The 23,059-nt window shown below is 67.5% G+C and overlaps 2 protein-coding genes across 4 annotated transcripts; one reads left to right on the plus strand and one right to left on the minus strand.

Annotated features, from left to right (window-relative positions):
• The first annotated feature begins 6 nt into the window (after window positions 1–6).
• PHLDA2 (pleckstrin homology-like domain, family A, member 2) lies at window positions 7–880 on the plus strand. Its single transcript, XM_012665341.1, has one exon. It carries the CDS (start codon window positions 37–39, stop codon window positions 418–420), a length of 384 nt encoding a protein of 127 aa, XP_012520795.1. The 5' UTR covers window positions 7–36; the 3' UTR covers window positions 421–880.
• Window positions 881–2,891: 2,011 nt separating this feature from the next.
• On the minus strand, window positions 2,892–22,095 carry SLC22A18 (solute carrier family 22, member 18). 3 transcript variants are annotated; one of them, XM_012665587.1, is made up of 11 exons: window positions 21,737–22,095; window positions 20,984–21,151; window positions 17,360–17,457; window positions 16,420–16,580; window positions 15,940–16,072; window positions 9,967–10,085; window positions 8,907–9,014; window positions 7,882–7,982; window positions 5,427–5,528; window positions 5,061–5,181; window positions 2,892–3,113 (listed from the first exon to the last, which is right to left on the minus strand). In XM_012665587.1, the coding sequence occupies exons 2-11, from the start codon at window positions 21,125–21,127 to the stop codon at window positions 2,926–2,928; spliced, it is 1,275 nt and encodes a 424-aa protein (XP_012521041.1). In that variant the 5' UTR covers window positions 21,128–21,151; window positions 21,737–22,095; the 3' UTR covers window positions 2,892–2,925. The 3 variants fall into 3 exon arrangements, with proteins under 3 accessions (XP_012521041.1, XP_012521040.1, XP_012521039.1); XM_012665586.1 differs by having other exon boundaries at window positions 20,984–21,171; XM_012665585.1 differs by having other exon boundaries at window positions 20,984–21,260.
• Window positions 22,096–23,059: the final 964 nt, after the last annotated feature.

Below are 23,059 nucleotides of genomic sequence, written 5' to 3' on the forward strand. Positions count from 1 at the left end.
CTGCGTCCCGCGCCCGCCGCCCCGCGCCCGGCCGACATGAAGACCCCCGGCGAGGTGCTGCGCGAGGGCGAGCTGGAGAAGCGCAGCGACAGCCTGTTCCAGCTGTGGAAGAAGAAGCGCGGCGTGCTCACCCCCGATCGCCTGAGCCTGTTCCCCGCCGGCGCCGGCGCGCGCCCCAAGGAGCTGCGCTTCCACTCCATCCTCAAGGTGGACTGCGTGGAGCGCACGGGCAAGTACGTGTACTTCACCATCGTCACCACCGACCGCAAGGAGATCGACTTCCGCTGCGCGGGCGAGAGCTGCTGGAGCGCGGCCATCACGCTGGCGCTGATCGACTTCCAGAACCGCCGCGCGCTGCAGGACTTCCGCGGCCGCCAGGAGCGCGCCGCGCCCGCGCCACCCGGGCCCCGCGCGTCCTAGCCCCGCACCGCCCGCGCCCGCTCTCGGCCCGGCCCGGGGAGGACGAGTGGACTGCGGCCGTCGGGGGAAGCCCTGCCTCGCCGGGAGATGCTTCCGGAGGGGAGCGGGGGACCTGGCGCCACGAAGTCTCGTGGCCGGAGCCGTCGCTTGCCCCTTTGCGCCGGGTCCCGCGGCACTCAGGCTGGACGCCGGCCCGCTCCCCGCAGAGCCACACGCTGGACGAGTCCGCCCCGACGTCGCAGGGCCGCGCCAAGCAGGTGCCCGGGACGGCGGGAGCCCCGGCCGCCGCGTACCTGCGCGTAGAGGAGGACCTTCCCGGGCGTGCGGAGCCTGGCCCCGCCGCGCCGGCGCGTTAAGTTATTGGACTATCTATGTATTTATTTTGATGGGTCTTTGTCATGACACCGTTTTGTCTTAATATTTTGTTTTTGCATCAATGTGTCCATTCCAAATAAATTACTTGAGCAGTTCCTTTTTCTATCATCTGCTGTGGTGCAGTGAGCTTCCTGCCGGGAGGGTTGAGGCTAGAATGGGGCGGCAGGGTGCCCGCCCTGGTCTGAAAAGCACTGGGTGGGACGTGGCTTTTAGTGAATGGTGTCATCTGGGCCAGGTCCTCCCCCTCATTTCGCAGCCGCCTCCCCAGAGGCCAGGAAGTGCCTGGGGCTTGGCCCTGGCTACCTTCCCCTCCTGGGTGTGTCCTGGGAAGGACAGTGCGGCCTGTAATGTTAGCTCTGGAGTTCACTCACAAACGCCCCATCCGAGCGGCTGCTGCATGTGCTTGGGGTGACCTTCTCTGACCAACCCTCCTGCCCACATGACACCTGTCCAGCCACTGGCCGGAAGGAGGGTCAGCCCTCCGGCTGTCTGCCCCCGCTGGAGCATGGCAGCTCGAGTCAGGCTGCCAGCCCTCCTGGCCAGGGCCCGCAGGGTGGGCGTTGTTCCTTGGGGAACGGAAGGACGGTCTGGGCTGTCTCTAGTGGCAAGAGGCTGAGGTCCCTGAGCGTCCAGGGGCTGGCCCAATGGCAGTGGGGGTGGAGAGGAAGCCCTCTGCTGCTTCCTGAGCTACCTGGCCAGCTGGCCGCTTCTGCCTTCCCTGCTTGGCTGCAACCCGTGTAGACAGGGATGGACCGAGACAGTTTGCGTCAGGGCTACCTGGCAGGCAGGACTCTGGTTTGTCCCCCACCCAGAGGGTCTGTTGGTGGAGAACAAGCCCAGGCGGTTAGAAGAGGGCTCAGGCACTGATTCTGCCCTGTGAGGGGCCTTGGTTTCTGGATTGTTCTGGCTGGAGGGAGGTGGGTAGGGAGGTAGCAGTGAGGGGAGTGAAGCCCCAAACTGGGCCCTAGTCTCTGTCACTCAGCCTTGGCCCGGTAGGGAGCCGACACAGGCTGGGGAGGTGCTGTCCCTTTGCTGGGTGGCCTGTGGGAGTCCTGGATGCCAGGTCCGGAGAGGGAACCTTCCCTGCAAGGGATTTTCTCCCCAGCACTATCTGTGGAACCTCTGCGCAAAGGGGACGATCCCCCTGAAGACAGCAGAGAAGACTCGCGAGGGACCCTGCGCTGGCCAGCCGAGGGCCTCTCCCGCCCACAGCCTCGCCCGCAGCATGGCCGAGGTTTGGAGGTGAGAGCCGGTCCCTGGCAGTGGGTGCTCTCGGCCGGGGGTGGGTGCGTCTCAGCTCTCTGGGGCCACTTCCAGTTTGGGGCCCATGGGATGCTGAGGTTTGGGGATTCCGTCTTAATAACTTTTTAAGGAAGCCTGAGGGAGGAGGGGTGGCCTTCCTGGTCCAGGGGACATCTGCAGGCCCTGTTGAGGTTGTTCTCTCCAGATCACTCGCTCATTGGTCACTCGGTCACAGCAGCTGGGCTGGCCTCCCACCTACTGCCCCCTCCCTGGGGAGCCCGGAGCTGGGGGTGGCATGAGGGAGGTGGCTACACAGGGCCTGCCCTACAAATCGGCTCCAGGATGAAGAGGCCGAGAGAGGGAGACCCCAGAGGAGGCCCCTTCCGGAGACCGGGCCAGCGTCCCCGGTGCAGTCTGGGATGGGGCGTCAGGGCTTGTGTGCTCCGAGGCACGGTGAGGGCCTGTTCCCTAGATCTCCCCAGCCTCACTCCCCTGACCTTTCTTGTATTATTTATTTTCCCAGGAGCACAGATTCAAGTGGCCCTGAGTGTCCAGTGCCCTGATCTCTCAAACCAAACACACTCCCCTCTAAGGCAGGCGCCACTGCAGGCTGGGCATGAGCGAGCGAGCCGTCTGCACGACAGCAGGGGGACTCCTCCCTGTCCACGTTGGTGGACTGGAGGTTGGACTAATGGCTGGGAACAAACGGGTGATTCTGTCTTGGCCAGAGCCCCTGGGCCCAGCTGCAGCTGCCTCCTCCAGGAAGCCCTCCAGCCCCTGAGCTGCACCTCCCCGGTGAGAGACACAGACAGACCCTGTGGGAGCTACAGGAATCAGGCCGGAAGAGTCCTAAGGGAGTTTATTGCCAGTCTGCACTAGGTGCGGTGGTCACCAGACTTTGTCCCTCTTCCGGGGCGTGGGATCCCTCCAGATGATCAGGAGGAGGAGGAAGTTGACAGCGGCCTGCACGTGGCCGAAGATGGGGACACCGAAGCTGCGGTACAGCAGGCCACCGAGGGTGGGCCCCAGCGTGCGGGTCAGCGGCTGCACAGAGGCGCAGAGGCCCAGCATGGTCCCTGGGGGTGGGGATGGGGGACGGCAGTCAGGCCCTGGGCAGGTCCCTGGCAGGATGCCCACTTCCCGGACATAGCCTGGCCGCCCATCTCTCCTGACCCACCCCCACCTCCCAACCCGGCCCCCACATCCCTGGCCTGCGTAGAATACTCCCTGAAACGCCCCAAGCGTCTCCACCTGCCTGCTCTGAGCCTTTGGTCCTCCCCACCCTGGCCTTGGGAGCACAGCGCAGCTCTGGCTACCCCCAGTCTGCTCCCACGGGCGACCCGGCCAGCCGTGCGGAGGGCTGCCACGGAGCTTCCCTGACGTGGGGCCGAGCCTCCTCCCTGCTCCAGAAAGTTCCCCAGTGAAGGAGGAGCCTGGGAATGGGGCCACAGGTCGTGGGCAGCAGGCCCCGCCCCCGAAGGCCTGCCAAGGGAGGTGGCATCTGGCCTGGGGCTGCCAGGAGCTGGCTCTCAGGGCCCTTTCCCAGGCCCACGCTGGCCGCTGAGGGCTGGTGAGAGGGTGCAGTCTGCTGAGACACGGCAGGGCTCTGAGGCCAGGGTTTCAGGGTGGGCACAACCCCCCAGTGCCGCCTCTGCAGCCTCCTGGCCGTCAGCCCCTCCTCCAGCCACTGGCCCTGCAGCTCCCCGACACCCCCCACCTGAGCCTGAGGGGGTCTCCATGCCCCTCTGGAGCTGTCCCCAGGGTGGACATGCACATGGACACTACATGAGGCTGCGGGCAGCAGGCTCTAAGCAAGGGGACCACCCCCAGAATTCAAGGTGGAAGGATGCCCTCTGCCCAATTCCTAGCCCCCTAAAAGCGCTGAGCTGTGGCCCCAAGCCCAGAGGGGTCCCCCAGGCCCCTCAGAGTTGGGGATTCCCAGCGGGTCACAGGACGAGGGCCTGGCGAGGCTCCACCTGGCTCAGGGCCTGGCGGGGTGGGGAGGGCTGGGGGTGTAATTTAAGAGCAGCCTCGCCCCCTCCCCCGCCCCTGCAGAACTACCGGCCCCTCCGCCCCGTTCCCAGGCTGGGGCTGGGAGCCCGGATGCGATGCTCCTCCCAAGCTGAGGGTGGTGCCCTGGGCACGGCTGGCCTGCTCTACCCCAGGCTCCGGCACACCTGTCCAGGCCTTGCTCCCCACTCCCTCCTCTCAGCCTCTCCAAAGTGCCCCCAGCCTGGCCCAGCCCATTTGGAGAGAGACCCTCGTCTGGAAGGCCTCGGAGGGCCCAGGGCAGCCCCTTCCGGCCCCTTCCCCCACCCCTTCCCATCTGGGCCTCTCGCCCTCTGACTCCCACCTGGGTGGGTGGGTGGACCGGGGTGCCAGGCCCCCTGAGCACCCTGGCCCTGTGGCTGGGGAGGCCTGGAAGAACCCCAAGGCCTTGGACCTCAGCCAGCCCCCGGAGCCTGAGCTGGTGTGTACCTGCAGTGCGCCGGGGACCCCCAGTCTGGAAGGGGGACACTCCTCGGCCTCAGGAAAGCAAGCTGGGGCCGAGAGGTGCCTGTCTGGGGGCGCCTGTGTCCTCCCCCAGGGGCCTAGGGGCTTCCTAATGTGCATTCAGTCCCTCACTCACTCATTCACTCAGGAAGCACCTCAGGGAAGGGGAGCAGGAGCCCCAGGCCTTGGAGCCTGGCGGGCACGACCCTCAGGTACCGCCGTCCTGGCTGGCCCTCCCCCAGCTCTCTGGGCTGCCGGGCTGTGTTCCCAAGGGCCTCTGCAGGCGCTGTCCAAATCCACACCTCCACACCCCTGTTCAGCTGGCCCCCGCCCGGAATGCCAGCTTCCCATCCTCCCCATTAGCGAAACCCTGCCTGTGGGTCACAGCCAAGCCTAACGCCGCCTCCAGGCAGCCCTCCTCCCACGGCCCTGCACCGGTCCACCACCCAGCCCGCCCGGCCCACCCACACCCCCTGGGCAGCTGGGCAGGCTGCCTGGAGGGAGGGCCCGGCCCCAGATGGGGAGCTCACCCGTGTCCGCAGCCGAGACAGCCTTGGTCAGCATGCTGTCGGTGACCACGTTGAGGGTGCAGAGACTAAAGACCAGGCCGGGCACCAGCAGGCAGAAGTGGAAGACGTTGGACATCATGGCCTGGCACAGGGCAGGGAGCAGGGCCACGCTGAGCAGGGGCTGCACAGGGCCAGCGGGCTCCTCCCTGCAGCCCCGCCGGCTCCTCCCACCGTGACTGCTGCCTGCTCGGGGCTGGCCCTGGCTGGGGTGGAGGGTTGAGGCTGGCCGGTGGGATGTGGCCTGAGGTGCCATGCCTGCGGCAGAGGTCAGGGGAGTGGGGCTGGGACCCCTCCTTCGTGGGGGCAGCCAGTGGGGGCAGTGCTCACCATGCCCAGCCCCACCAGGACGAAGACCAGCACGCTGGCCCGGAGCAGCGCTTCCTCCGAGAGGCGGCTGCTCAGCCACCCGATGACCAGGCCCTGGGTCACCTAGTCCAGGGAGAGAGGGCGGAGGTGGGTGTGGGGGAGGCCTGGACCGCAGCCAGCCCTGCCGCAGCAGCCCCTCCTCAGAGAAGGCCCGGGAAGGCCCCGCACCATCTGCAGCCCTCGCCCGGACGGCACCGAGGTCCCTGCAGGGTGGGGGTGCAGGGCCAGGCCCAAGCCAGGGAACCAGGGGTTCGGGCACGACTCAGATGGACAGGCCCGGCCCACGGGCCGCTCCCCACGTGGTCATCTCGCCTCCTGCACCCAGCAGGACGGGCCGGGACCACACTGGGGGCCGTGTGCTGGGGGCAGGCCCGGCCCTGCAGAACCACCGCGCTTGGACCAATCCCTGTCTCCCTTCCTGCCAGGCACAACGAGACTGTCCCCGAAACGTGAATATCCTTTAAAACAATCCTACTTTGACACACGCTTCCTCTTTGGGTTTTCTGGAGTTTTTAAACGTTTTTCAGAGGAAGATCTATTCGACAAGCCACAGTCCGTGCAATACGTCTAAGAGGAGACCACGTACCAGGAGGGGCTCGAGTCCAGGACTCAGCGTTTACCGCAAACACCGAGACCCACGTCCGCGCGCACGGGTGTGCGCCTCCACTTCCCGTGAACTCGGACACCGCCGCTCCTCACCCGCGCTCGGGCTGCCGCGGGAGCCGGCCATTTCCTCCTCACCTCCCACTCACCAGCCTGCCCCCCACTGCCCCACCACCCCCAAAGCGTCCCTGGGCCCCCTAAAGCACCCTGGCTTCTGCAGGGCCCCTGCTCAGACCCACGCTGCCGCCCCTGCAGACCACCTTTCCCCACCTGTCCCGCCTGTCCCCTCGCTGGCTCCCTGCAGCCGTCGCCCCAGCTAAACTTGCACCCTCGCTGCTCTAGAGACCCTTCCTTCTCCCCCCCTGACTTGTGACCCCGAGCCACCACAGGTGTGCCGGGTGGGCGCACCTGCCCCAGTGGAAGGGAGCTCCGTCCCTGCACGGCCTGGGCACGCAGCGCCTGGGGCCCTCGGAATGGCCAGCGCAGGGCTCCCGCAGGAGGCCTTCAGGGAACAGAGTCTGCAAGGCCGCCAGGACCCTCCCCTCAGCTCAGGACCCATGTGCCCTGCAAGGTGTCCCCAGGGTGTGGGTCACCACCCCAGGCCCCTCTCGGGTAGCGTCACCACTGCAGCCGAGGCAGGCCCAACCCCTCCCCCACCCTAGGTCAGAGGCTGCCAGCATCGTCCCGGCGGTCTGGAGGGTCTGCAGACTTCGGCCAGGGTCAGTGGCTGGGAGCGCCTTGTTCAGAGCCAGGCCCGCGTCTGGCAACAGATTATTGTTACTGTTGTTGTTTCTCTGTTTATCTTTTTTCCCACCAGGGCGGCCACTCCACGCCCACAGAGCAGAGGCCACCTCCGCCCACGGTGGGGGCCCCCCCCAGGAGCGGCTATTTTAGCACCAGGGCCTGAGGCGCCAGGAATGCCACACACTTCCGGAGAGGTTGCGAGCATCCCAGGGCCCCCCCGGCTCCCCCCGCCCCGTCCCAAAATAGCCCCTCCTGCCCTCCGGCTGTCAGGGTCCTGGGCGGCGGCACGTTGCCACCTGTCCCTGCCACCACAGGGTCTGGCCCAGCTGCCCAGGAGGAGCTGGGCCTGGGCTGGGAGCTGGGCCCGGGGCTGGCAGACAGGACGCCGGCCCCACCGGAGACTCCAGAGGCCTCCTGCAGCGACAGCGCGACCTCAGAGCGCCAGCTCCCGCTGCTGCGGAGCCCGCGGAGGTGCCCGGCCCTGTTCTAGGCATGTTGCCGCGTTAGGTCCCGTGATCCACCTGACGGCCCCGTGAGGCGGGCGGGGCAGCCAGCCGCGCAGCACAGGTGAGAAGGGAGACTCGGAGGGTTTGGGAAACTTGCTCTGGTCACACGGCCGGCAGGCAGGCGGGCGGACGCAGACCGCAGCCGGCTGCCCACCGGAGGCCAGAGGCCACCATCTTCACAATGTGCCCCACTGCTGGGGGCTGCCCCCCTCCCTGTCCTGTCCCTGCCGGGCACACGGATGTGCACATGACGTTGGTGCCCGTGGAGCCCTGACCTGCTGCCCAACAGGAGGCCGAGGGCTCGCCAGCCTTCACTGGAACACGCCTCCCCTCGGACAGGACCTCCAGGCGACGGTGGGCCCTGGGTGCGCGGGCTTGGGGCTGGGCAGGGGGGCTGCAGCGAGGGACAGCAGCGCTTCCAGCTTCGAGGAGGGACAGGGGCCGAGGCTCGCAGGGAGGCAGAGGAGGGGCAGGGGGGCCTGGAAGCCCTCGCGCAGTGACCCAGGGAGGTCGGAGCACAGCGCGGACGCCGCTGGGAACCCCGTGCGCCGGCGCCCACTCACCATCTGCAGGATCCCAAAGAAGGACATGAGGTAGCCGGCCTGGGCGGCCTCCAGCCGGAAGAAGTCCATGGAGATGATGGAAAACATGATCATGAAGAGCCCTGGGCAGAGACGGCAGGCAGGGGCGCGGGTCACCTCACCCCTGCCACAGCGCCCAGCCCTCCCTCCTCGCTGGGTGGGCACCCCTGGCCTGGCCTGTGCCTGGTTCGGGGAGGGGCACGTGGCCAAGGAGACCTTTCCCTGGGATCCTGTCGGAGCCCTGCAGAAAGCCGCTCCCCTGGGGACCGCTAAGCTGTGGACTGAGCAGGAAGGTGCCGCAGGCGGACCGAGGCTGACCACACGGGCAGATCTGGCCCCAGACCCACCCGTGGCCCCCTGTGCTGAGCTCTCAAAGCCCCCATTACTGAAGCTGGTGATGTCGGTGGGCTGGGGGGACAGAAGGTGGGGGCAGCACCCCCAGCCCCGTGGCCTTCGCTGAGCGTCACACGAGGCAGGTCGAAGTTGACCCCTTTGGCACCCGAGGAGCTTTGCAAGCGGTTTCACTAGTTTCTCCTCTGTCCTGCTTCCCGGCGTCCCAGCCGGACGGTCCCAGACAGGGCCGCTGAGGGCCACGGTCACTGCCAGCCACGTCCGTGGTCAGTGGTGCCCTGGCGTCCACTGAGGGGGGCTGGGGCAGCCATCCCTTCACCGGGTGACCGGGACAAGCGAGTGGCCAGAGGCTTGCGGTCGTTGCGCTCGGGTAGTCCCAAGAGGACTTGGGAGCCGCAGAGCAGGTCAGTCAGAATGAAAGGTAATGGGGGGCTCTGCACGCAGGGACCCTCCCGTGGCTCCCCGAGGGCCGCGACTAGAGGGGCCGGAGGGGAGCGGGAGACACTGCTTCTGCCCTCCTCCTCCTCGTCCTCTCCTCCTCGCACACCCCTTCTGCCTGAACCTCGGGACTCGGCGTGGGCGGGTGTGCGGCGCGGGACGCAGGAACTGCCCGCTGAGCTGGCCCCGCGTGCCTGGGGCCGGCCGTTGGGACTCACCTGAAGGGAAGCCGGAGACCACCTTGACCAGGAAGACCCGCAGGACACCCGGCAGCAGCAGCAGGCGGGCGATGGCCTTCAGGTCAAACACGCTGGCCTGGGGGCCGCCTGGGCACCCGAGAGGCCAGTCAGACCCCTTGGAGGCCTTTAACCCGGCGTCCCGGGGGCGCGGCTGCAGCCTCCCCGCCCCAGGCCCACGGCCGGGCAGACGCCCTTGTGCCCACGCCGGCTCCTGCCTCTGGCTTTGGTGCCACCCGAGGGAATGGGAGCTGACAACACTCCCGGAGCCCCTCCGCTGCCCCCCGGGTGGACACCGAGCAGCTCATCACACTGCCCAGGGCCCTGGGGACCCCTGATCCTGGAGGTGCTCAGGAGAGCCTGGGTGCGGAGTGGTGGAGGCCCTGGACCCCCAACCCACGCGGCCTGGCAGCTGCTCCCAGGTGGCTTCAAGTCACCGCCAGGCTCTGACCCACCGGACACTTTCAAGCTCTCACCGGTGTCGTGGGCCTCCCAGTGGGCTTGGTGGGTTCCCTGCCCCCCCCCCGCCTCCCCAGCTGGCCCCGTCCCTGTGCAGGTCTGGCCCGCGCCCCCGCCCCACCGCTGGACTCTCTGGGTCACCCCGTCACAGCCTCATCCCAGAATGTCCCTGGGGGGGTTCTCTCCATCCCAGACTGGCTCCTAGTCCCTGGGCAAAGAGGCAGGGGGTCCAGCAGTGTGCCAGGCCCGTGGGGCTGGGGCTCAGCCAGCGCCGCCGCAGAAGGGACCCCTCTGAGGAGCCCCGACATCTCCTGGGGGCTGGCCTGGCCTGCCCTCTGACCCCCACCCGCTGCTCGCCCAGAGCTGGGCTGTGCACCCGCACATCAACCTGGACACGCTGAGTCTTGGGGCCCCCCCACCCTGCGGTCCCTCCTGGTCCTCCCTGGCCGCAGGCCTCGGGCTGTCTGATGCCGCACCGCTCGCCGGTGTGAGCCCCCAAACTCCCCTCCATGCCCCTCAGCAGGCCTGGCTGGTGGCCGGAGGAGCGTGTGCCTCCTGCCCGCCCGGTACCAGCGGCGCTTACCTGGCGGCGCAGCCTGGGTGTCAGCGCTGGCGCGCTTGGTGCTGGCGGGGATGCAGGTGGCGCTGAGGCCAGCTCCCAGGAGGTTGGCCACGAAAGCCACAACAGCCGGGCACTCAATCCTGGGGACAACAGCCATGGCTGCTCAGGGTGCCGGTCCCAGGGTGCAGGGGCCCCCAGCAGCACCCCGACCTGCCCTCCGGTCACGCCAGAGCCTCCGTGGCTGAAAACAGCTCCAGTTTGACTGCCCAGGTCCCCACAGCCTGCCACACTCGGCGACAGAGGAAGGAAGGACAGAGCCCCCCTTCCCTGACTCTCACCGTGTGTGGGCCCTGGCAGCCTCAGGGGTAGGGGCGAGGCCAGGGTGGGGGGCCCAGGGAGGGCTGGGGCAGAGCCTGGGGCTGTGGACCCTCCCAGGGGACGGCCGGCTCCCAAAGGTCAGGAAAGACCCAAAAGGCAGGCCTCCGGTGTGTGTCCCTGGGGAGGGGTGTCGGGGACCGCACTGTGTCTTGGGGATGGTCACACCCCCGCTAAGGACGAAGACAGGCCTGGCACTTCCTGGGCCCTCGAAACCACCTCCCAAACAATCAGGACCCTCCTCACTTCCTGGAGGGGCGGGGCACACTGGCCTGGGGGTGCCTCGGCCTGGGGTCCGAGCCTGCAACGCCCCCAGACGTATCGCTCAGTCTGCCTTCCGCCTGCCGGGCCACCCGCGGCCGACTCTGTCCCCCCTTCAGCTTTCGCCTCGCGCACGGGACCCCGCCTGTGACCCCTCCAGAAGGAGCAGGCGGCCCATCGCCCGGGAGCAAGGCACTTGGACGCTGGCTGTTCTGTCACCATTTCCTTCTGAGGGCTGGCCTACCCCCTGCCCTGAGGGGACAGGAGGAGATGGGGAACTTCTCACTGAGCACAGCTGTGAGGCCTCCAGGCCCGGCATGGCCTGAAATCCCTTCCTCTCAGCGACTCAGCAAACTCTTGCAACGGCCCTTCTTGGTGTGGCCCTGGCCCTCCTTCCCAGATGGGACAGCATCTCTGGGCCCCAGGTCTCAGAAGGGCTGACTTTACCAGATGGCCAGACTCTGGCGCCCGAGGGCAGGGGGCCTGCGTCGGCCCGGCGGTGAAACTTGGTGACCGTTAGATGATGGAACGAGCGTGTGAGTTCACGTGCACGGCGCAGATCCTGCCCCGGACTTCGCCGGAGCCCCCGAGTCTGCCCTGGTCAGGGCCTCGGGGCAGGGACAAGTGCGGCTCAGAGTCCTGGCCAGCACAGCTGCCTGTGCCCCTCCAAAGAGTTCAAAGCCAGGACCTCCTCCACCCCTCCCCTTCACAGCCACGAGTGTTTGCGCACACGCGTGTGCGCACAGGCTCTGCCGGAGCCCTGGCGGGACCCGCAAGCAGGCAGGGCCTCGGTTCCAGCTGGCGCAGGGGCGCCGGCAAGCTGCAGCAAGGCCAGGCCTCAGCCGCCCCCCGCCTCTCGGGCTGGGGCCACGGGCTCACACTGGGCGGCGGTGTGGCTGCACGTGGCCACACGCACGCGCTGCCAGGGTGCTGGATATTCGGGTGCGTGAAAGGCCCTTCCTTTGGCCAGCAGGCAGGAGAGGCAGAGGGCACCGGGTCCCAGAGTGAGGTTTGCTGTGGTCCCCGGGAAGGGACGAGGCTGGGCGCAGCCCCTCCTCCAGCCGGCACGAGTGGATGTTCAATGTGAGGAGGGACACCCCAGCCCAAGTGGCCAGTCCCAGAGAGAGGGGCCCTTTCTCCAGGACTCTGGCCTCGAGGCCCACACGTCACTGCTCGGGGCCTGGCCGGGCAGGGACAAAACCTGCTTTCTTCACCAGATGCTCCAGAAACACACAAGACAGAGGCAGCCACTCAGGTCGCTGCTGTGCCTTGCATGGTGGCCAGAGAACCAAAGGCCAGGCCTGCCCTGGGGGACAGCAGAGCCTGGGGTCAAGGGGCCCTAGGGACCCTGGGAGGTCGGGGGAGGCCCCGGGAGAGGCCAGGCCATCCTCGTCTTCCCTGCTCGGAGCTCCCTCCGTCTTCCCCGGACAAGACCAGAGAGGAGGCGGCGTGGGGAGGATCCCGCGACGGCTCCGTCGGCTCATTGGACACCTTCTTTTATCGACGGAGCCGCGACTAGGAAGGCACGGGCAGCTTAGCTTGTCTTGTCCACGCCTCCTTCTTTTGGCCGAGTGGACAGACAGGAGGCTGGACAGACGGACACACGGATGCTGCTGAAAGGACCCTGGGCACGACTCGAGGGACATCTCTGGCCACCTTGCTGGGTGACCTCATTCCCTCATATGAAAATGAAGCCTGGGCTCACGGCTGCCCCCTCCTGGCCCAGGGAGGCCTTTGGAAGCGGCGGCCCGCATCCCGGGCTGGCTGCACAGCAGCGACCTCGACGCTGCCTCCCACCCAGTCCCCAGCTGGGTGCCCCCGTCATCATCTCCTCCGCCGCCTCCTGTCTAACTCCAAAGTGACAAGTCCCCACCAAGCTGGTCACCCTCCCCCCTTGCTCTGAGGCTCTGAGAGGGGACAGCAGGCACTGAGGTCCCTGCCACTGGGGACTAACCCATGGTGGGTGAGGCCTTTTGGGCTGTGGCCCCTTCTCGTCCACCCTGGAGGACAGTCTGGATCAGCTGCGACCTGGCTTTACGTGACACCTGGCTCACGAGGGGTGGGCAGGGACCCAGAGAGTCACTGGATGTCCAGCCTAAGGCTGGGGAAAAGCCATCTTCCCACCCATTCCGTGCCCCACGACACCGTGGCCAGAACCACGTCTGGAAATGAAGACCTTGGGGGGGGGCCACTCCTGACTCAGCTTCCCCTGGCGTCCAGGCCCCCCCAAGAAGGTCCTAAAGCCCTCTCTGGCCTAACCCCCCTCCGACCCCAGTCTACCACCACTGGCTAACCACACAGCCTCCAACCAGACCACAAGCTCCTTCCTGCCCCGGGACCTTTGCACAGGCTTGTCCCTTGGCCTGAACGTGGTCTGGCCCAGCCGCTCCTTCCACAGTGACGTCTCACCTCCCAGGCCCACCCCGCCCCACCCTAGCCGCTACTCTCAGCCACTGTGGGGTCTGCGCTTCCCAGCCCCAGCATGCCCAGGTTCTCTCTCTGCGGGGAGGCGGAGGCCCACTGGGGTGATTACATCCAGCCGTCCCGCGTCACAGGCCGCCCGGCTGGCCTTTGTGAGTCACTCCGGTTCCCGAGGCTGTCCAGGGCAGCCCTGAATGTCTGCTCAGTAGCTTCCAGGGAGCCGTCACCACTGGGGGCGGAGGCAGGGTAAGGGCTGCCGGGGGCTCACGCAGGCTGAGGCCCGGTGCGTCTGCGAGCCCTGGGGGCCTGCGTTCCCACCACGGGGGCCGGATAAGGTTCACGGAAATTTCTGCCGACTCACCGAGGGCTCCATCGGGGCAATGGGGAGCCAGAGCTGGACCACCCACGGGCCAGCTAGTGCCCGGGAGGGCCAGCAGGGGACACTCGCGTCTCAGGAGGCGCCCTGGCCACTGCCCCTGTGACTGGATGGCCCAGCCCAGCCACCAAGCTCTCAGCAGGACTGGTGGTGTCTGCTCGAATCCTGGGCCCTTTGGTGGGGGGAAGAGAGCTCCAGGGAGCCAAGAGCCAGGAGTCCTTGCTGTGGCCGCAGCTGGGCTGGCCTAACCCTAAGCCCAGAGGTGGGGCTGGGTCTCCTCCAGCGCCCAATGTGAGGGCCTGGGGACCCCCGCGGGGGCCGCCTGCTTGGAGGCTCACTTGCCTCTCTCCAGCAGGGCCACCGCTGGGGCTCAGTGGTCCTCTCCCCATGCCACCTGCTGCCATAGCACGGAGGCACCATGGACCACACGTCAGCGAACAGGTACGGCTGCGCACCAACAACCTTCGCTGACAAACACAGGCGGCAGCCTGCACTGGCCCGCGGGCCAGTCTGCCAGTCCCCGTTCATGAGGCTACCTACCTCCCAGGCTGACAGCTGGACACACTGACATGCAGCCTGGGCCTTCCTGACCCTGGAGCCCTCATCACTGACCTTGGACGTCCGACGGCACCTCACACCCCACACGCCCAGCACTGGACTCCTGGCCGCCCCCACTCCGCAAACTGCTCGACCCGCAGAGGCCCCAGCCCCCTGGCTGCTCAGGCCGGAGACCCTGGGGTCCCCCTGACTCCCCTCCGCCCTGCACGCCCCGCCACCCTCAGCAAGTCCCATTCGCTTCCCCTCCAGGACGGACCCCTCCCGAGGCCTGGGCTCCACGTCCACACAGCCCCCAACCTGCCCCTGCCCACACCACAGGCCCCTTGTCACAAATGTCCCCGCGGCCCCCTCAGCTTTGCTCAGCACTCGGCGGTAGCCCTGGCAGGCTGGGGCGGAGGCTGAGCCCGCACCCCCTCTCACACGCGTCGCTGGGAGCTGTGTCCACCAGAGAAGGTAGCCCCCGAGGGGCTGGGCGCTGTGGTGCCCGACGTGCCCAGACTGGAGTTGGGCGAGGGGGCTCGTAGCTGTGGCTTCTCCCCAGTCCCTCCCCAGGCAGCCAGGTCTCCCAGCTCCGGGCTCTGGGCTGGGCCCAAACCAGTTAGTCCACTGCCTGCCCCGGGCCCTGAGGGCCAAGTCACTTCCTCCTCCCTCCTGCACCAGTGGGTGTGGGGCACAACCGGGGCCTTTTAGGGGACAGGGGTGGGGGTGCGGTGGGGTGGGGCGGGCAGGGGGCGGAAGCCAGGGAGCACCCTCGCCATGCCTCAGTTTCTCTCGAGGAAGGGGAAGGCCGGGCTGTGCGAGAGCAGCTGCCCCAGGCTCCCGCCCCAGGCTAAGCCAGGAGTTGGGGTGACAGATGGAGCTGCCCTCGCCGCGGGCCACCCCGGTTCTGGAGCCTGCCTCCCCGGCCTCCCTGACCTCCCCGTGAGGACAGGGTGGGGACCACAGGCCAGGCCAACACCGGGGCAGCTGTGTGGCCCCTGCCCCATCTGGGCGGGATGAAGGCAGCAGGGGGGCCACAAGGTCACTCACAAACCCTCCCCTGTCCCCACCACTCCCGGCAGCAGCCACAGCGGCTGGAGGGTCAGCCCCGGCCCCCGGCTCCTCCAGCTCCCTGCACAGCCCCCAGCCCCGGGCCCGGGCGGGACGGGGAGCTGTGGGGAGAGCCGCTCGCTTGGGGCCTCGGCTCCCACCCGCCGAAGGTGTCGGGCTCTGCCTCGGTACATGTCAACGTCAGGCCGAACGCCCCTCAGAACCTGGGATGAAAGCGGGCAAAGAAGCTGACGGAATGTTCTGGAAGGTGTGGGCAGGGGTAGAGGCCATCTGGAGGGCTGCTGGGAGGGGAGGGAAGTGAGCGGTGGCTTCCGCGGGCAGCTGGGAAAAGCAAGGGCAGCCTGGGACAGGAGGGCCATGTGGCCGGGCAGGCGGGGACGCTGCTCACCACGCCAGTGCCAGACCCGCCCGCATCCCTGTGCGAGAACGAGGGCCGAGTCCCCGCGAGGAAACCCCTGGAACCCGCCTGCCGGGGCTGCAGAGTCCCTGTGGGGGGGGGTGGCATGGGGGTCCTGCCGGTGCCCATCCCCATTCCTCCTCCTCACTCTAGCCACTCGCTGCCCCCAACCCACCGCAGGCTGAGCTGTCCCTGAGACCCCAGCCACCCTCCAGGGACCTCCCCTCTCCTGTCCTCGTCCTTGTCCTTCCCATGGGCTCCTCTCACCCTGAACCCACCTGGACCGTCTGCGTCTCCCCCACCCAGCCCCGTCCACCGCACCTGGCGGCACCTGGCTCCCTTCAGGCCGCCGGAGGCCGCTCTCATCCAGGGCTGGAGTGACCCCCGCAACAGAGCTGAGGTCCCTGGGGGGCCCCTGGCCTACCAGGCAGGCAGTTCAGGTGCGGCGGGTCCCGGCCCTCCAGCAACCACACGGCCCGGCCCCTTCCCTTCTCCCCACCAAGCAGCCCCGCTGCCTCCCGGCTGCCCCGCCAGGGTCCCCGGCCTGGCCACTCACCCGAACGCGGTGCTCAGGGTCCCACCGAGCAGGGAGCCCAGGATGAGGCCGATGCCAAAGCAGAGGCCGAGCCGGCCCAGGGCCGCGGGCCGCTCCTCCGGCTCAGACAGGTCGGTGATGACCATCTGGGCGGCTGGGGAGGCACAGGGACTGAGGGCGCGGGACCCTGGCTGACCCCTCGCCGACCCGGGTGCTGCCCCTGGCCGGGCGCCACCCTCCATGGCCCCTCCACCCTTGACGTGCCACCCCCTGACCCCGCCCGGCCCTCCATAGCCCCTCCACCCTCGACGTGCCACCCCCCGACCCTGCCCAGCCCTCCATGGCCCCTCCACCCTCGACGTAACCACCCCCTGACCCCGCCCGGCCCTCCATCGCCCCTCCACCCTTGATGTGCCACCCCCTGACCCAGCCCGGCGGCGGCCCCATGGACCTCGAGCCAGGCCCCTCCCTTCCGAGCCCACCTGGCCCTCCCTGGCCTACCTGGCAGCGTGTGCATGAGCGCGCCGGGCAGGCGGGAGGCGAAGAGCAGGAAGGCGCCAGGCAGGGCCGGGCTGCAGGAGGCCACCAGGAGCAGGTAGAGCGCCGAGGACGCCAGGAAGGAGAGCGTGAGCGCCGCCCGCGCGCCGCGCTGGTCTGCGAACCTGGGGGCGGGGGGGCAGTCAGGTCTCCCCAAGCTGGGTGCCCCCAGGCAAGGTCCCCCCAAGGGAGGCTGGGGTGCGAGGGGGTGCGGCCTGGGCCTGTTTCCCCGTCACGTGGGCCCAGTGTGGCAGCGAGCTGGGGTGGTCCGACCTGGGGACAGTCCCACTCGGTGTAAAAATAAATGCTGGAACCCTACGGAGCAAGGGGCCGGCCTGCGTTTTAGGGCCTTTCACGGAAAGCGTTTCCCAGGTCGGGTCGGATCAGCCGGCGCCTTTCTCCCGAGTGTTCTGGCTCCGAGAGACCCTGCGAGACCCTGCTGGCCCTGCCTGCAGGACCCTTCTTTTCTGCTTGAACGTTTCTCCGAAGGTGAATCCGGCCCGTCGCCCTGCTGCTCCGTCTGCTGTGGTTTGTGGGAGGACGTCCGCCGTCCTGTCCCCAGCCTAGCGTCCCCGCAGCATGGAGACCAGGCGTCCCTGGAGCTCCTGCCTGGGTCCCAGTGGGCACTGGGCCCCAGAATCACCTTCTCAATCAAAGTTGATGGTGTGACTCACAGCTCAGTGGCTGGGCATTACTGCCCCCAGCTGTTCGCCAACTCCCACTCTGGCCACAACCAGTTGGCGGAAGGCACAGGCTGGGACGCCCTGGAGCCAGCTGGGGCCAAGCTCCTGGGCAGCTCGCCCTAGAGGTGGCCAGCGTGAGGTTAGGACCCAGTCTGTCACCTCTGAGGGGTAGGCCTGAGTCATCGTGGGGTCGGGGCCCCCACACCCTCTGCCTACTGTACCTGCCAAACACAGGCCCACCGAGCAGCTGAAGCACGCCGAAGGTCGTCTGCAGGTAGCCAAAGACGACAGAATCCAGGCCCAGCCTCCGCGACAGATACTGAAACACAGGAGGGAGCCCATGGAGAGGGTCTGGGGGGGACCCTAGGCCTGGGATCTGGGATCCCCGGATGCGCAGGGGGTGGAGGGAACAGAGGGCCTGGGCTCTGGTGACTCTGCAGAACCACCTGAGCTCTTACGTGGGAGCCGTAGTGGTCTCTAGGGATAGCAGTACTCGGTGGGGGCAGCGCTGGCCCTCCGTCCCCTCTTCGGGGTACACCTCGGACGGAGCACCTGCCCCCACCATCTTGTCTTCATTCACTCAGAGCTTTGCAGGGATGACGGTAGCTCCTGAAGAGCGAGATTGTCCCAAAGCAACTTAGTGACCGTGGCCGGTTGCCCAGCTGGACACAGTCCACTCTGCAAGACCCCCAGCCCCTCAGGGAGGAACAGGTCCCTGACGGTGTCCCTCCAGGGCACCTGACGAGTCCCTGGGACCCCAGGCCCCCATCCTCTCCTGCCCTAATTCTCTGTGACTTCAATGCCCCTGCAGCTGCTCCTGCCCCTCTCTGGCCTCTGAGCTCCTGACCCTCCCTCCAATGATCCCACTTAATATGGGATGGATTGTGTCTCCCCACAATTCATGTGTTGGGGTCCTCAGCCCTAGTTCCTCATACCTTCTTAAGAAATAGGGTCTTTCAGAGACAGTCAAGCCAAAGTAAGGACATGAGGGTGGCCTGTGTCCTTATTAGGAGGGGAGTTTTGGACACAGATGCGCACAGAAGGGTGACAGTGTGAAATACACCTGAAGCTGGGGGCAGAGACTGGAGCGACATGGCCACAAGCCAAGGGCCATCTGGGCTGCGGGGAGCTGGGGCGAGAAGGACGGTCTCCTGCAGGTTTCGAGGCAGCGAGGCCCTGCTGACACCTCCAGAGCTGAGACAACAAACTTCTGCTCAAAGCCCCCTGGTCTTTGGCACTTTGTAACGGCAGCGCCAGCTCTGACCCTGGGCTCTCCCTGAGTGCGGGCTTGAGACTCCTTCCCGTGGCTCCAGTCCTGAGGGCAATCAGTGGTCCCCTGTGCCCCCTGCCTCCTCTTCCTTCAGCTTCGTCACTCAGACTGGAGGGTCTCTCCTCTGCTTGTGAACTTGACGGGTCATCATGCCCCATCCCCCTAGTAAACCCCCCCCCCCGCTTCCTCCTTCCCTCCCCTTCCACCCCTGCTGCTGTGAAGCCCAGCTCCCCATCCCCACACCTGCCCACCGACCTGCCTGCCTACCTGTCCTCGCCCACCTGAGTCACCTCCCCAGCCTCTCACCTCCCCAGGGACGGAGCTCCCAAAGCTCCTCTCTCCCCCTTTCTCTCCACGGTGCCCTCCTGGGGGGCTGCCCTGGAGCCTGCACTCTCCTGTGTGTCTCCCGCCTTCTCTTGACCCCTCCCCTGCAGCTGCCCCCAAAGCCGTCCTGCTCCCCTTCCCACTCCATACCCCCCAAGCAGGCCTCCACGCTGCGACCTCCAGTGGTCAGCTCCAGTTTGCCTCCCCCTCCAGTGGCACCTGCCTCGCCAGCTCCCTCCCTCCTCCGGGACCCTCTTTTGTCCTGGGTCTCCCGGCCCTTCTTGGCTGCCACTGCGTGTTCCTCCCTCCGCTCTCGGGGAGCTCACCCCGTAACCATCCCCACTGCAGAGTCTCAGAGCGGCCCGGACCTTGCTGCTGAACTGCGGAGCACTGGGCGTCTAAGATCATCTCCAGCTCGCTGTGTCCTGACCTGGGCTCCCGTCTTCCGCCGAACGCTGGCTCCGCCTGCCACTGCCTCCTGTCCATTGCTGGTGCCATCCTCCCAAGGGCTCAGGCCTGAACCCTTGGTGTCATCCCTGACCCCCTTTCTCTCACACCCCCCTCAAATAGCCCCGATTCCAGCCACCACCATCCCGGAGTCCTCCTAGTACGGTGGGGGCGGCCCCTCCCCGCCTCAGCTCACTCTCCCTTGGGTGTCTGTGCGGCTTCCCTGGAGCCTTTGCGCCAACGCTGCCTTCTCAGTGCGGTGCTCCTGGCATCCCGCACTCGGGCCCCGCCCTCCGCTTTCCCGCCGCACAATCTAGCGTTGCGCTTACTGTTGATGGCGCTCGCCGCTCACCGCAGCACGCAGGTGACCGCCAGCTCTCAGGGGTGGGCTGTTTAGTCCATTCTGCGCTCTGCCATGTTCTGAGTGCTGAGCACAGGTCAGCTCACAGGGCTGAGCACAGAGCGCGGCACAGCCGGCCGCCAGCGGCTGCGGCTCCGCCCTTGCCCGGTGCCCGGCTGTTCTAACTATTCACTCCCTCCGCCCGCACTGACCTTACCAGGGAGGGACAGGCACAACCCATTTTATGATGAGGACACCAAGGCTCCTGCCCAGGCTGCCCCACTGCTAAGGAGGATATTTGGGGCCTGACCCCAGGCCCTGTAGTGGGAGTGAGCCGGCCTTGGGGGCATGGTGGGCAGGGGTCCGTGGGCTCACCACTTGGCTGCAGCCCCTGCCATGCCTGGAATGGGGGCAAAGGCCACTACCCACTGCCACCCAGATTCCCAGGCCCGGGTGGTGAGGGCTGCGAGGAGGAGGGGAGCAGGAGTGTGGAAGGCCCCAGGCTGGCCCGAACTCTGCCTGCGCTGCGTGGTGATGGGTGACTTTGGTCCCAGGCGTTTCTGAGCCTCAGACTCCTGGGGTAACGTGAGCGGAGAACTGGCCTCAGTTAGAGCTGCCTCAGGCCTCGGCTTCGCGGACCTGCCGGCCTGGCCTGCTGACCACGTGGGGCCGGGTCCTTCCTCTGAGCGGCCGCACCCCAGCACCGGGCCAGCCTGACCCTGGCTGCTCACGAAAATCTCCAGGGCAACAGTCCAGACACAAAAGAACCTCTGGGGGTCTAGGTTCTTCCAAGCTCCCCTGAATGCTGTTGCCCTGGGAGGGTGAGACCCCGTGGGCCTGCTCCGTGGAGGTTTGCTGAATGAATACACCAGAGTGAAAAGAAGGCGTGAATGGGGGGTGGGTGGCCCGGCACGGGCGGCCAGCCACAGCCCGCTGTCAGCCAGGCGAGCTCTGAGTGCAGAGCGAGGGGATCGGGTCCTGCCTCCCATCGGGGGCAGCGAGATGGTCCAATACCCCTGGAGTAGGCTGTCCGGTGCGGGCGGGCTGGGGGGATGCCGAGGAAACCGGGCAGGACGAGGGGGTGGAAAGGCCAGGCGGGTGCAGGAAGGCCTCTCCCAGGGCGCGATCTGCACCGAGGCCCGGGGCAGCCAGGACCAGGCTTGGGGTGGATGATAGATAGGGCAAAGGCCCCCAGGTAGGAGGAACAGTAAGGACAGCCTCTTGGAGGTGCTGCCACCGGGAGGTCCTCAGCCTGGGGATGGGTCCCTAGGGCTCCTCTCCAGGGCTGGCGGTGCAGCCAGAGCACGGATCGTGCTGAGGGGGGCTCCTTACTCGGCTCATGTGTGGTACGGGGCCCTGGCAGCATCGAGCCTCACCCCACTCTCTGCCGCTGCCCAGATGGGAGGCAGGAAGGGCAGTGAGGGCAGCTGCTGGCGCGGCTCAGGGGGCGGGAGATTCACTCACCGGCAAGATGGAGAACTGCATGAAGAGGCAGGTAAGCTCCAGGGTGGTCAGCAGGTAGGTGAGTCGGATGAGCCAGGGCCGGCCCAGAGCGCCCATCCTGCCTGGGGCCTGGCCCCGGCCCCTGGAGGTCCCCGCTCCCTGCATCCCAGGCAGTCGTCGCAGGGAGACCTGGGAGAGATCCAAGCAGGCTGGAGGGGCAGGGGCAAAAGTCCTGTTGATCTGGGCGCAGGTGCTGAGTCACCTAGGCTCAGTGGGGCGGCGCCCAGCCTGGCCTCGCCTGGGGGAGAGGACAGCATTTTAGGGTCCCTCAGTCCCGCTCTCCAGACACCTTGACCTTGGAGGACACGGCAGGTGGCCCTCCCCTCCACCTCTGACAACTCCTGGTCTCCAGGCACACAGCCTCCGTGGGAGGGGCACAGGGACCCCCAACCCGCAGCGCGGGCCCGCTCAGTGCCCCGGGTGCCTCACACAGGAAGGCGTCGTGCCCTGCGTTTAGAGGGAAACTGAGGCTCAGAGCGGCTGCTGGCTGCGGTCGGCTCAGGGCCTTCTGCGGGCCCCTTAGGCCGCCGGCGCACCTGCCCCAACGCAGGGCAGCCCAAGGCAGCGCAAGGCCTGCCTTCCGGAGACCTCCGGGCTTCTGGAGCGGTTCTCCGGGTCGCCCCGCTGAGCCGCTCTGCCTCCGTCCTACCGCTCCCTCCCCTCCCCCAAACCGGAAGAAACTGGATTTTGCCCCGGCACAGAGGCCTGCCCTACCTTTGGCCAAATTAACACCTCACAGTTGGGGCCCAAGGTACAGAGCCTGGGGCAGGGCGAGGTGACAGCGCAGAGGGCCTGGGAGCTGGGTCCCGCCGCCCTCCCATAGCCCGGTGCGGGGCGGCCGGGGGGGAGCGGGGCAGCCCCCGCTGGCACGTCAGGGGCACCTCCTTGGGCACAGGCTCGACGCTGCACGGGGGTTCGGGGATCCGGGACCTTCGCTTGAGCACTGGTCAGGTGAGGTGAGCTCCGCCCCGCCTCTTGGAGCAACTGGGGACAAGGACCCCTCCTCTGGGGCTGGGTCCCCGCATCCGTTCGGCAACCTAGTGTTCCGCGAGCGCCCCCGCGGCGGCCTTTGCGCTCTCGTTGGCCGAGCGCGACACTCCCCAAGCGGGACCCGCCCCTGCCAGCTTTCGTCCCGCCCTGGGCCCGGTACCCGCCCCTGCCAGCTTTCATCCTGCCCTGGGCCCGGTACCCGCCCCTGCCAGCTTTCGTCCCGCCCTGGGCCCGGGACCCGCCCCTGCCAGCTTTTGTCCCTCCCTGACCCTCCAGCCGCACAGGGCGTCCACTCAGGGCAGCGTGGGGTCGGGAAATGGGACCGAGAGGTGGAGGGGAGGGAAGGGAGAAGTGGGGTAGGAGGGGAGGAAAGCGGAAGGGTAGAGGGTGGGGGACGTGAGGGTGGGGACAGGCGGGTTAGTCTGGCCTGGCCTGCTTAGGGTCCGTGCAGAGACCCAAGGGCGGGCCGGGAGACAGGAGCATTTCTGGGAACAGCTCCCAGCCACCCCACACCTCCCTTCTCAGACCAGGAGACAGTTTTCCCCGTTTCATGCTGTCTTCCCTGTCCCCACACCCTTGGCGGGGGCCACGAAGGTGCAGGCGCACAGGCGCACATGGCTTCCCGCCGTCCTCCGCCTGCTGCTGGAGCCCGCAGGGGCGCCCGGCCTCCCCAGAGCACACGGGGCCCGGGGCCTGCCCTTGGGGCCACGGTTCTCAGCTAGCTGACTGCGGCTAAGTAACAGGCTCATTCAGGACTCCGGCCCCCACCTGCCCTGCAGCCCAGGCAGGAGCCAGGCCGCAGGCCGATGTCAACACCACAGTGCCCTCTGCCACATTTGACCTCAGCTCCAAGAGAGGAGAGCTGAGGGGCGGGATGCCACACAGGGTGGGGCAGGCATCGCAGAGCCCCTCCTGCGTGCCTGAGCAAGAGTGGCCAAAGTCCTGGCAGTGAAGGGTCAGAGCCAGGTGGCCCCAAGCCTGCTGGTGGGGGTATTTGAAGTCACCACGGGAGTGGGCCGGGCCACCCTCAGTCAGCAGCACAGGTCA

Source organism: Propithecus coquereli, unplaced genomic scaffold (genome assembly GCF_000956105.1).
Source record: "Propithecus coquereli isolate 6110/MARCELLA unplaced genomic scaffold, Pcoq_1.0 Scaffold120, whole genome shotgun sequence".
NCBI classification, from domain to species: Eukaryota; Metazoa; Chordata; class Mammalia; order Primates; family Indriidae; genus Propithecus; species Propithecus coquereli.